Source organism: Lissotriton helveticus, chromosome 12, assembly GCF_964261635.1.
Source record: "Lissotriton helveticus chromosome 12, aLisHel1.1, whole genome shotgun sequence".
Classification (NCBI taxonomy): domain Eukaryota; kingdom Metazoa; phylum Chordata; class Amphibia; order Caudata; family Salamandridae; genus Lissotriton; species Lissotriton helveticus.
In genome coordinates, this window is record NC_136073.1 from 897,500,678 (window position 1) to 897,513,368 (window position 12,691).

The following is a 12,691-nucleotide window of genomic DNA, read 5'->3' on the forward strand; positions in this document are numbered from 1 at the left end:
GCAGTGCAAGCTTCCCTCACACACAGAACAGGTAGAGCACAGGCAGCAACAGTGCAAGCTTCCCTCACACACAGAGCAGGTGCAGCACAGGCAGCAGCAGTGCAAGCTTCCCTCACACACAGAGCAGGTAGAGCACAGGCAGCAGCAGGGTCATCTTCCCTCACACACAGAGCAGGTAGAGCACAGGCAGCAGCAGGGTAAGCTTCCCTCACACATGGAACATGAAGAGCACAGGCCGCAGTGCAAGCTTCCCTCACAGAACAGGAAGAGCACAGACAGCAGCAGTGCAAGCTTCCCTCTCACACAGAACATGAAGAGCACAGGCAGCAGCAGTGCAGGTTCCCCTCAGACACAAAACATGAAGAGCACAGGCAGTGGAAGTGCAAGCTTCATTCCCATACAGAACATGAAGAGCACAGGCAGTGGAAGTGCAAGCTTTCCTCACACACAGAACATGAAGAGCACGGGAAGCAGCAGTGCAAGCTTCACTCACACATAGAACAGGTACAGCACAGGTAACAGCAGAGCAAGCTTCCCTCACACACAGACCATGAAGATCACGGGAAGCAGCAGTGCAAGCTTCATTCACACACAGACCAGGAAGAGCACGGGAAGCAGCAGTGCAAGCTTCCATCCAACACAAAATAAGTATAACACAGGAAGCAGCAGAACCCCCCATGAATCCAATTGCAATCTGCCACAAAGACTGAAAATGGGATACATTTCTGAGCAAACCCAAATCTTGTTCACTGTTACACATCCCCCGCGGCGTTCGCCTCCCACCACCAGCAAGGGTCTCGCTTACCACATATCGTCTCCATTTCAATATTATTTTTTATTGATTGGTCTTAATCCCCTCTCTTTGGAACTAATGGTAGCAGCTGGTCCAACAACAAGTGCCATTTCAGAATAATAACAAAAAATGCCCAGAGTGGTGGCCGGGTGGCACCTCCTGGCCTGGTGCCCGCACACCATGCAACAAGTGCTACTGAAAAAAGTAACTAAAGTGCACATGATCCCGGGGTACCATGAGGTAATCGCTAGTTACTAAGTTGTGGTCCAATGCCATCTTCTAAGTGCTCCCACAACGCCAAGTCCAACAGCGCTTCCCCTCCACGCCTCATGCTGAGCTGGACAACCAAGCTTGAGTTTGAGCAGAGAGTGTCTTGTAGGATGGCTGAGAAAATGGCGCCCACTGGCGCCTCCATTCAGTGAGTCTTGGGTTTGCGCTCCATGGCGCGGACTTTCATGGCGAACCAGAGGACGATGGCGGCCAGTCCAAGCAGCAGCACCAGCATGACCCCGAAGGTGGCCAGGAAGGTGGGCGGTCGCGGCAGGTCCCCCTCCAGCCCCCTCATCGCCTCCTTGATCATGTGCAGCTCGTCGAGGATGCACATGAAGGTGCATACGTGGAACCACTGGTGGCTGTGGCCCCAGATGTCGAACTTGCCCGGCAGGAGGCGCTCCGGTATCTTGCAGATGTTGAATACCCCGGAGACGAGCAACCAGAGGCAATGGCGAGCGAAGAACAGTCCTAGGGTGCTGCTACAGGCGCCCATGTACAGCCTGTAGAAAACAGGCGTGGACACCACCACGAAGGGCAGAAGGAAGACCACGGTGCGGATGACGTAGCGATAGCGGGGCCACTGATGGCGGGAGCAGCAACAGGCCAGCGTGCACATCACGGCCAGCAGACAGGCTGTGGGAACATAAAGTGCCTCAAACCACCAGCCAATCCTGGCCAAGGCATTGCCCACCGGTGGCAACCAAGCCGGGTACCAGGCAGCTGATGACAAAAGGACATCTAAGGATGGGGCCAGCTCCTTGGACTCGTCCATCGGTGTGTTGTCTAGCCACGGCATTGAGCCGTTATTGGCCACGCCCGTGCGTGGGTTGATGTAGTAGAAGTAGGCCAAGGACGACCCCACTGTGTAAGCACTGATGGTGCCATAGTCAACAAAGAAGCAGATCTCGCGAACGACGATGGACATGGAATTGAAGAGGTGGGCCATGCTGCTGACCACCAGCAGGCCGCAGACGCCAATGAAGTAGCTCCAAAAGGGGTAGTAGAAGGGGTCGAGGGCAGGCGCCGACTCCTCCCACCAGAAAAGCTCCAGGAAGTAGAAGGCGAAGACGAAGAGGGCCAAAAAGTGGGTCCAGAAGTTGCCCGTCTCGTTGGTGGGCTGGAAGGCTGAGCCCAGGCACTCGCTGAAGCTGCAGTTAGGGATGCGGTAGCCGCTCAGGATGAAGTTCTCCGCCATGCAGGCGGGCACCTCGGTGTGCCGTAGGAGGACAGACTTCCTTCGAAACAACATCTTGGCAGAGAGTTAAGTTCATGAATGTTGGAGTTCAACGGATGGAGTTGATGTTAACGGATTGACTTGAGGTTGTCAGATTGACTCGTGCTTTGCAGGTTGACTTCAGTGTTCCACGGATCGAACAGAGCTCGGTGGACAAACAGCTGGATGAAGGCTCAATACATGAGCGGGTTGACTCAGGACTTTAGTGGCAAGCCTCAGGAGTTCCGAAGACCAACTCGTAAAATGGCTCAACTCTGGAATTTTGCGGATTGATGTGAAACTTTAATGGCTAAACTCAAGAGTTTGAAAAATGATTGAATCAAAAGTGTGATGGATGAATTTGAGAGTTCGATAAATTGGCTTAAATGTTCACTGGGTGAATTTAAGAGCTTGAGGGATTGACGACTGTTCAATGGATGAATTTGAGGCTTGATGGAGTGACTTGACTGTCAATGGATGAATTTGGGAGCTTGAAGGGTTGGCTTGAATGTTCAAGGGATGAATTTGAGATCTTGAAGGATTGACTAGAATTTTCAATGGATGAATTTGAGATCTTGAAGGATTGACTAGAATGTTCAATGGATAATTTTGAGGCTTTATGGGTTGGCTTGAATGTTCAAGGGATGAATTTGAGATCTTGAAGGATTGACTAGAATGTTCAATGGATACATTTGAGGCTTTATGGATTGGATTGAATGTTCAAAGGATACATTTGAGATCTTGAAGAATTGACTAGAATGTTCAATGGTGAATTTGAGGCTTGAAGGATATACTAGAATGTTCAATGGATAATTTTGAGGCTTTATGGATTGGCTTGAATGTCAATGGATGAATTTGAGATCTTGAAGAATTGACTAGAATGTTCAATGGATAAAGTTGAGGCTTTATGGATTGGCTTGAATGTCAATGGATAAATTTGAGATCTTGAAGAATTGACTAGAATGTTCAATGGATAAAGTTGAGGCTTTATGGATTGGCTTGAATGTCAATGGATGAATTTGAGATCTTGAAGGGTTGACTAGAATGTTCAATGGATAAATTTGAGGCTTTATGGATTGGCTTGAATGTCAATGGATAAATTTGAGATCTTGAAGAATTGACTAGAATGTTCAATGGATAAAGTTGAGGCTTTATGGATTGGCTTGAATGTTCACTGGGTGAATTTAAGAGCTTCAAGGATTGACGACTGTTCAATGGATGAATTTGAGGCTTGATGGAGTGACTTGACTGTCAATGGATGAATTTGAGATCTTGAAGGATTGACTAGAATGTACAATGATGAATTTAAGAGCTTGAAGGATTGACTTGAATGTTCAATGATGAATTTGAGGCTTTATGGATTGGCTAGAATGTTCAATGATGAATTTGAGGCTTGGAGGATTAGATTGACTGCTCAGTGGGTTGACAGAGGGTTTGGTTAAGACTCGGTCGCTGTGTGGGGTTTTTCAGGAGTTTTTGGGATGGACTCTAGACTTCGGTTGGTGTCTCCAGAGCTTGGTTACATGGACTCGATTTGTTTTATGATCCAAGATGGAAGGTGTCAGTTTTGTCTGAGGAAGTGCTTCCGGTGACCCCTCCTGCTCCAGGGCACCTGCTCTTTCGGACACTCCGAGGTGTGAGGCAGACATGAGATGTACCAAGATGAAATTGGGAAATCCAAGCTGTTCTCCCAAAAATTAAACCGCAGCTCAAATCAGGGGTGAAAAGGAGGCAGCTCTCACGAGGCTCCGGTTCACACAGCGGCCCTTCTCGAGGTATCACAGACGACCTTTGACCTGGTATTTCGGGGAGGTGTCCTGCAGAGCTCAGGGGGTGGGGGGGGGGTCTGGACGTGGATACCCCAGTGAGAGCAGCTTCCTTGGCGCTCGCCGAGCCCCTGACGTCACCGCGTGACGTGGGAAGGAAGGAATGCTCTTACTTTATGACGTCAGCGCTGACAGCAGATTCCTTGAAGTCCCTTTAAATCGGACGGGGCTCTAGTGATCGGTGGGGGGGGGGTATGGGGGGGCTCTTGTGATGGGGGGGTGTTGGGGGGCCGTAGGTGCTGGGGAGGGGCGCTGGCAGAGTCCGCCCCCACGACCCTCGGGTCAGGACTGGACCCCGGGGGTCCCTCTGTGACCCCAGCCCGGGTGGGACGGGGACCCCTCTGGGGCAGGTCTCAGTGGGGGGTCAAGTCTCGCCCCAGCCCCCCTGGCTCCTGCATGAATGAGGGGGAGACTGGGCAGCGGCGGGAGTGGGAGCTGTGCCCTGCAGGCGGGGAGACTGTGGGGGTCTCTTATGACAGCGGGATGACAGTGGGGTGTCTCTTGTGACAGCGGGATGACAGTGGGGTGTCTCTTGTGACAGCGGGGTGACAGTAGAGTGCCTCTCTTATGACAGTGGACCCCCTGCAGTGCCTGGCCCCGCCCCGTGGGCACCTCCAGCTCCAGCCGCTCTCACGGGATCCTTAACTAGCACTGAGCGCACCTCCAGCGCCTGCAGCCCAGAGTGGGCGCTATGTGTCGTCCTCGCGTAGCACTGAGCACAGCTGCACCTCCAGCGCCTGCATGCCAGAGTGGGCGCTATGTGTCGTCCTCGCGTAGCACTGAGCACAGCTGCACCTCCAGCGCCTGCATGCCAGAGTGGGCGCTATGTGTCGTCCTCGCGTAGCACTGAGCGCAGCTGCGTCTCTTGCTGCCCAGGAGGATGTGTCCCTGCAGCGCCCTGCTCCAGTCCTGAGCACAGCTCCGGCAGTGCCCGGGGTCCGCGCCGGCGGCACCTCCAGCTCCAGCCGCCCGGGGGGTGGCCCCAGCGGTGCCCGGGCTCTGCTCAGCTCCAGCCGCCCGGGGGGTGGCCCCAGCGGTGCCCGGGGGATGTGGTCCTGCAGTGCCCTGGGTCAGTACTGAGCACACCTCCGGCAGTGCCCTGGGTCAGCACCAGCTGCACCTCCAGCCGCCCGGGGGTGTAGTGGCCCCTGCAGTCAGTGCCCGCTCCGGCTCCTCCTCCACACCCTGTGCCGGCTCCCCTCCGGCCGGTGCCCCCGGGCCCCCTCGGCTGCAGCAGGTGAACCGGCGGACGAGCCTCTGCTGCAGCTGCTGCCGGCCGGCTTAAAGGGCCGTGACGTCACGGGCACCGCCTTCTCCCTCCAGCCGGCTGTGCAGGCATGGAGGGCTGTGCCTGTCAGAGCAGGAATAGACGGGGCCTTAATCCCCCCCCCCCCCCCCTCCGGCTCTACATCCCCAGCACGCACGCCTCAGCCGCAGCCAGACAAGCACATGGCAATGCAAGGACTCCGGAAGCAGGCACTGCACACCCGGCCCTGCAGAAACAGGCACTACAGTCTGGATACACAAGCACATGCCAATGCAAGGGACTCCGGAAGCAGGCACTGCACCCCGGCCCTGCAGAAACAGGCACTACAGTCTGGATACACAAGCACATGCCAATGCAAGGGACTCCCCATTGCATGCCCATCCATGCAGGTGACCAGGCACTGCTGGCAGCAGGCTGCCCTGGCGCCTCCACGCGCAGTCTGAATACCCAGCACAGTCTGCACATGTCACATCACTCATTAAAGAGCATTCACGGACTCCAGGAGCATGGCTGGACAGACCCCACCCGAACATACACATGGTTTTCTGTTTTACAGGGCGATGGGGTCGTTTAGACTCACGAGGAATTCTCAGGCACAAAACCCTGCACTGCAAACGGCATTTACAGACGGGATTCCTCGTGCCAGAGTGATGCCCGCGCACACATTCATGGGGGCTCGTGCGTGCAAACTGCAGTCTGATCTCTGGAAGCATACAGATGGCAGAGATTCTCGGATTCCCAGGACAGTCAATGCACGAGGAGCTCATTCCGGGAAGCTATGGCATGCTGGGACTTGTAGTCCTAAATAGGTCTGGCTGACAGTACAGCGCACATTCTTTGAAACATACATCGAGCGGGCTTCGGGTCCTCCCAAGGCAGAATCTCTCACCTCATGCTATTGGCTGGTTGAAGTATCATTCCACCGCCAATGGAGTGCTTGCATTACAATGCAGGAGTGTTGGACTTGGCCCTTCTGGCAGGTTCACCCCTGAACTTTTTGCATTGAACTCTGAGATAAGTATAGTGATTTCTGTTCTTTGCGCGCTTTATGTCCCAGTGTAAAGTGCGTGCGCACTCTGAGTGCGTGTGTGAGATTGGCCTGCCCTCCCATAGGAATGCATGGGGAATGTATGTGTCCATGGTAGTTCCTGATGTGTGGGGAGTGCAGGGTCGAGTTTGGTATGTGCGAACTCGTGAGATTAAATGCTGCGCGATGATGTGTGCGGCTTTACTGGGTCTAGTGTGGAAGTGCCACTTCTAGAAGTTGGCATGTCTGTGCAGTTAATGTGATTTAACTGTCTGGCTTGTGATTGGCTGGAGCTGGCTGGTGTGCCTGGCTCCAGGAGTCAGGATGGGTCTGTCTCGGTGGTGAATAGAGAAATTGACAGCCAGATGGGTGGGAGGAGTGCACCTGGGACCTGAATAGGGCTGGGCTTTCCCTACACAATGCTGGCTCCGCCCCCTGTGGTGCGACTGATGACCCTGGCCTGGCCAGTGAATGGGCAGAGGGGCTGAGCACAACAGAGTGCTCCAAAACCAGCTGCGTCTGGTTTCCCCCACCCTGCACTCTAGAGACAAAGGGATTCTGTGTATAAAAAGAAGCTGTGACCTCATGTTAAATGTTCTTGTTTCCTGACTTGAATCTACCAGGGGCGTGCTGCTGCTGGGGCCCAGGGGAAGGCTTGCCTCCCTGGGCCCTACCCAGCCCCTGGATTGCTGATGGACTTCTTGGTGACCCTCATGCTTTGCTGGAGTGATTCCTGGCATCCTTTTACCTTTCTCACCAGCTCCCAGGACCTTTTGCCAGATAGGAGTGCTGTATTTTTACTTTTGGATGCTGGCCTGGTGAGCGCGCTTATCTTGGTTTGCTCCTTATCTGGAGGGAGCCGGCCCCTCATGATTGCATTCCTTAGCGGCAGCGCGGGTGCCTGCCCCGCTTATTTTGTTGTTTCCAGGCAGGAGCCCACCCTGCCTTATGCATGCATTTAATTATTTATTTACGGGTGCCCATCCCGTTTATATGCACCTGAGCGGGTGCCCACCCCGCTGCTACGTTTATTTTCTTCATCGAGGGAGCCTACCCCTCGTATTGCCCCGGGAAAGAAAATGCCGGTGCTGCCGCCGCGGCAAAACCGGAAGCCAGGCCCGCACCCGCCTGACTGTGGGCGGGGCCTGGATGGCGTCCCTTCCCCTTCCCCCTGCCTGGGGGAAGCCATTGCCAGCCTTGCCGGTCTCCCGTGTTGAGAGGGAGACCGGGGATGCTGCCCGCCACCGAGAGGAAGCTGGTGTTACGTGGGGAGGCTGGGAGCCTACCCCGCCTCCCCGAGTGGCCGCAAGAAGTCCCGGAGCCTTTCAGTCTCCAGGTGAAAAGTCCCGGTCCCGAGATGGGGAACCGAGTGAAGACGCGCTCGAGGTGGTGAGCGCAGCGGGGCTCCCATGAGTGAGGGGAGCCCCGGAGGCCGAACCCAGCCGCCGGTCCCAGAGAAGAGACGGCACCCGCAAGCAGGGCAGCCCGGTAAGGAGAGGGTTGTCCCGGGTTGTCTCCTAAGCGGCCCCACTTGGTAGCGGGCCGCTCCACCGTTGATTTGGGGGCATTTTGGGAGGTAGAGCGGCCCCGGCCGGCAGCGGGCCGCTCCCTCCAGTTGGCAGCATTTGTATTTCGAGCCCGAGAGGCTCCTACATCTAGGGGGCATTTTGTATTTAGAGCCCACGAGGGCTCAGGGGGCCATTTTTGTTAGAGAAGGTGTTGGGGCACATTGCCGGTGCCCGCCCCCCCCTTCCCGCTGGTGCTTGTCCCCCCGCCATTCCGCCCTCAATCATTGTTCTTCTAGAGCCTAGAAGGCTCCCACGTGGCGCAGTTCTGCTCCTAAGGCCCAGTGAGGCCCATGCCACAGTTTACAGATCCCAGCTGCCCAGCAAGTAGTGGGCAGCTGCACCGTTTAGGTTTTTCTTCCTAGGGACATGTCTCTGGACTCAGGAGGGAGTCGCACTCCTTCATCCCTACCTTGGCCTTCCCCAGCTGCGCAGCACTTAGTGCCAGCTGCAGCTTTTCGGCCCTGTTCTTGTCCTCAGCTGCCCAGCAAGTAGTGGGCAGCTGCTACGTTTAGGTTTTGGCGCAGTGGCGAAACATGGACCCTAATGTGATTTATGTGCTATGCTGATTTATGTGCTGATGCTCTTGGGTGTTAGGAAATGTACTGTCTGTAGTATGTTTTGCGCACCCTGTCTTGATGCCTCTAGATATGGTTTATGTCTAGGAGGTTGTTTTACCTAGTATAGTTATGCTAGTGAGTTCATGGTTCCCTGCGTGATATGTGCCTAAGGTGCCTGAGGTGTGGCGCCGCGGCCAGGGCGACTGACGCTGTAATCTGGGGATCACGGTTCGATCCCCGGCTCCGGCGGCAGGTTAGCTCAGCACCATGTGACTCTGGGCAATAGCTTGCTTAATCTTCCCGACGGCCCCCCAGCGCCTAGAGACCCTTACGGGTGATTGTGCACTTTACAAATGTGGATTGCGTAGGGTGTACTTACCTTTTACCAGTGGTTACTGGTTGTATACTACATTTGCTATTTGGTGCTACAATTATTCTATGTTCTAAGTGCTATTTCTACCAAGTGCTAGTTCTAAAAGTGCTTATTCCTGACAGTGGTCCACGTGGCCCTGTCCCATGTATATAATCCCCTGTAAATTCCGCCCGTGCGAGAGGCACAGTGTAAATTGTGTGTTTTTTATCTAATGTGTTTGGTATAATACAAAGGCTATTTTTATATGTACCCTGGTGTGGAGTTTCCTTTGTGGTGGGCCTTGGGTGTTGTTGCTGGGTGCGCGCGCAAACGCTTCACACATTGCCTCCGAGATAAGCCTGACTGCTCGTGCCAAGCTACCAAGGGGTTGAGCGGGGGTTATCTTTGGCGGGTGACTTCCTTGCCCTGACTAGAGTGGCGGTTTCTGCCTGGCTTTGGCGCAAGCCTCAGCCAACCAGAAATCCCCATCTCTAACAAGGAGGGACTATTTTACATCTCAAAAGTATTATGAATGACTACATATTAAATTATTTAAACCATAGATTGGTTTTTAGAAAGCAATATCTTTGTTTTGATTTTTTCACAGGAGCAGGTTGCTCTTTAATGTTTTAGTCAGGACTCAACATGAATGCCAGATCTATTGGCTTTGCCAATGCTTGTTTTGTAAGGGGATCAGCAGGGCTACAATTCCCTCACTGCAAGGGAAGAACACCTGGCCTGGATGTGTTACTCACGCATGAATCTGGGAGAGGTGAGAGCTCGGATTCTCAGAAGCTGTTCCTCTTCAGAGGGGGGGGTCCCTTCTCTCTCTCTCTCTCATGCTGGGGTCTGCACTCCTGCTGGAGTGCTGGTCTTCAGAGGGGGGGGGGGGTCCCTTCTCTCTCTCTTGTCTCACCATGCTGGGGTCTGCACTCCTGCTGGAGTGCTGGTCCTCAGAGGGGGGGTCCCTTCTCTCTCTCTTGTCTCTCCATGCTGGGGTCTGCACTCCTGCTGGAGTGCTGGTCTTCAGAGGGGGGGGGTCCCTTCTCTCTCTCTCGTGTCTCACCATGCTGGGGTCTGCACTCCTGCTGGAGTGCTGGTCTTCAGAGGGGGGGGGGTCCCTTCTCTCTCTCTTGTCTCTTCATGCTGGGGTCTGCACTCCTGCTGGAGTGCTGGTCTTCAGAGGGGGGGGGGGTCCCTTCTCTCTCTCTCTCTCTCATGCTGGGGTCTGCACTCCTGCTGGAGTGCTGGTCTTCAGAGGGGGGGGGGTCCCTTCTCTCTCTCTCTCTCTCTCTCTCATGCTGGGGTCTGCACTCCTGCTGGAGTGCTGGTCTTCAGAGGGGGGGGGTCCCTTCTCTCTCTCTTGTCTCACCATGCTGGGGTCTGCACTCCTGCTGGAGTGCTGGTCTTCAGAGGGGGGGGGGGTCCCTTCTCTCTCTCTTGTCTCACCATGCTGGGGGTCTGCACTCCTGCTGGAGTGCTGATCTTCAGGGGGGGGGGTCCCTTCTCTCTCTCTTGTCTCACCATGCTGGGGTCTGCACTCCTGCTGGAGTGCTGGTCTTCAGAGGGGGGGGGGGGTCCCTTCTCTCTCTCTTGTCTCACCATGCTGGGGGTCTGCACTCCTGCTGGAGTGCTGATCTTCAGGGGGGGGGGTCCCTTCTCTCTCTCTCTTGTCTCACCATGCTGGGGTCTGCACTCCTGCTGGAGTGCTGATCTTCAGGGGGGGGGGGGTCCCTTCTCTCTCTCTCTTGTCTCACCATGCTGGGGTCTGCACTCCTGCTGGAGTGCTGGTCTTCAGAGGGGGGGGGGTCCCTTCTCTCTCTCTCTTGTCTCACCATGCTGGGGGTCTGCACTCCTGCTGGAGTGCTGGTCTTCAGAGGGGGGGGGGGTCCCTTCTCTCTCTGCTTGTCTCTTCATGCTGGGGTCTGCACTCCTGCTGGAGTGCTGGTCTTCAGAGGGGGGGGGTCCCTTCTCTCTCTCTCTTGTCTCTCTCATGCTGGGGTCTGCACTCCTGCTGGAGTGCTGGTCTTCAGAGGGGGGGTCCCTTCTCTCTCTCTCTTGTCTCTCCATGCTGGGGGTCTGCACTCCTGCTGGAGTGCTGGTCTTCAGAGGGGGGGGGGGGTCCCTTCTCTCTCTCTCTTGTCTCTCCATGCTGGGGTCTGCACTCCTGCTGGAGTGCTGGTCTTCAGAGGGGGGGGGGGGTCCCTTCTCTCTCTCTTGTCTCACCATGCTGGGGGTCTGCACTCCTGCTGGAGTGCTGGTCTTCAGAGGGGGGGTCCCTTCTCTCTCTCTCTCTCTCATGCTGGGGTCTGCACTCCTACTGGAGTGCTGGTCTTCAGGGGGGGGGGGTCCCTTCTCTCTCTCTCTTGTCTCTCCATGCTGGGGTCTGCACTCCTGCTGGAGTGCTGGTCTTCAGAGGGGGGGGGGGGGGGTCCCTTCTCTCTCTCTCTTGTCTCACCATGCTGGGGGTCTGCACTCCTGCTGGAGTGCTGGTCTTCAGAGGGGGGGGGGGGGGGGTCCCTTCTCTCTCTCTCTTGTCTCACCATGCTGGGGGTCTGCACTCCTGCTGGAGTGCTGGTCTTCAGAGGGGGGGGTCCCTTCTCTCTCTCTCTCTCTCATGCTGGGGTCTGCACTCCTGCTGGAGTGCTGGTCTTCAGAGGGGGGGGGGGTCCCTTCTCTCTCTCTCTTGTCTCACCATGCTGGGGGTCTGCACTCCTGCTGGAGTGCTGGTCTTCAGAGGGGGGGGGTCCCTTCTCTCTCTCTCTTGTCTCTCATGCTGGGGTCTGCACTCCTACTGGAGTGCTGGTCTTCAGAGGGGGGGGGGGGGTCCCTTCTCTCTCTCTTGTCTCTCCATGCTGGGGTCTGCACTCCTGCTGGAGTGCTGGTCTTCAGAGGGGGGGGGGTCCCTTCTCTCTCTCTCTCTCTCTCATGCTGGGGGTCTGCACTCCTGCTGGAGTGCTGGTCTTCAGAGGGGGGGGGGGGTCCCTTCTCTCTCTCTTGTCTCACCATGCTGGGGGTCTGCACTCCTGCTGGAGTGCTGGTCTTCAGAGGGGGGGGGTCCCTTCTCTCTCTCTTGTCTCACCATGCTGGGGTCTGCACTCCTGCTGGAGTGCTGGTCTTCAGAGGGGGGGTCCCTTCTCTCTCTCTTGTCTCACCATGCTGGGGGTCTGCACTCCTGCTGGAGTGCTGGTCTTCAGAGGGGGGGGGGGTCCCTTCTCTCCCTCTCTGCTTTGTCTCACCATGCTGGGGGTCTGCACTCCTGCTGGAGTGCTGGTCTTCAGAGGGGGGGGTCCCTTCTCTCTCTCTCTTGTCTCACCATGCTGGGGTCTGCACTCCTGCTGGAGTGCTGGTCTTCAGAGGGGGGGGGTCCCTTCTCTCTCTCTTGTCTCACCATGCTGGGGTCTGCACTCCTGCTGGAGTGCTGGTCTTCAGAGGGGGGGGGTCCCTTCTCTCTCTCGCTTGTCTCACCATGCTGGGGGTCTGCACTCCTGCTGGAGTGCTGGTCTTCAGAGGGGGGGGGGTCCCTTCTCTCTCTCTCTTGTCTCACCATGCTGGGGTCTGCACTCCTGCTGGAGTGCTGGTCTTCAGAGGGGGGGTCCCTTCTCTCTCTCTTGTCTCACCATGCTGGGGGTCTGCACTCCTGCTGGAGTGCTGGTCTTCAGAGGGGGGGGTCCCTTCTCTCTCTCTCTTGTCTCACCATGCTGGGGTCTGCACTCCTGCTGGGAGTGCTGGTCTTCAGAGGGGGGGGGGTCCCTTCTCTCTCTCGCTTGTCTCACCATGCTGGGTCTGCACTCCTGCTGGAGTGCTGGTCTTCA

The 12,691-nt window shown here is 56.0% G+C and overlaps 1 protein-coding gene across 2 annotated transcripts; it reads right to left on the minus strand.

The window, feature by feature from the left end:
• Positions 1-818: 818 nt before the first annotated feature.
• On the minus strand, positions 819-5,392 carry LOC144799674 (membrane progesterone receptor epsilon-like). Of its 2 annotated transcripts, XM_078671148.1 has the most exons (3): positions 5,290-5,392; positions 3,034-4,393; positions 819-2,949 (listed from the first exon to the last, which is right to left on the minus strand). In XM_078671148.1, exon 3 carries the CDS (start codon positions 2,313-2,315, stop codon positions 1,209-1,211), a length of 1,107 nt encoding a protein of 368 aa, XP_078527274.1. In that variant the 5' UTR covers positions 2,316-2,949; positions 3,034-4,393; positions 5,290-5,392; the 3' UTR covers positions 819-1,208. The 2 variants fall into 2 exon arrangements, with proteins under 2 accessions (XP_078527274.1, XP_078527273.1); XM_078671147.1 differs by lacking the exon at positions 5,290-5,392 and having other exon boundaries at positions 3,034-5,110.
• Between the last annotated feature and the right edge of the window lie 7,299 nt (positions 5,393-12,691).

Coding starts and splice junctions, on each gene's coding strand:
- LOC144799674 (XM_078671148.1), bottom strand. CDS start 2,315: ATGTTGTTTCGAAGGAAGTCTGTCCTCCTACGGCACACCGAGGTGCCC.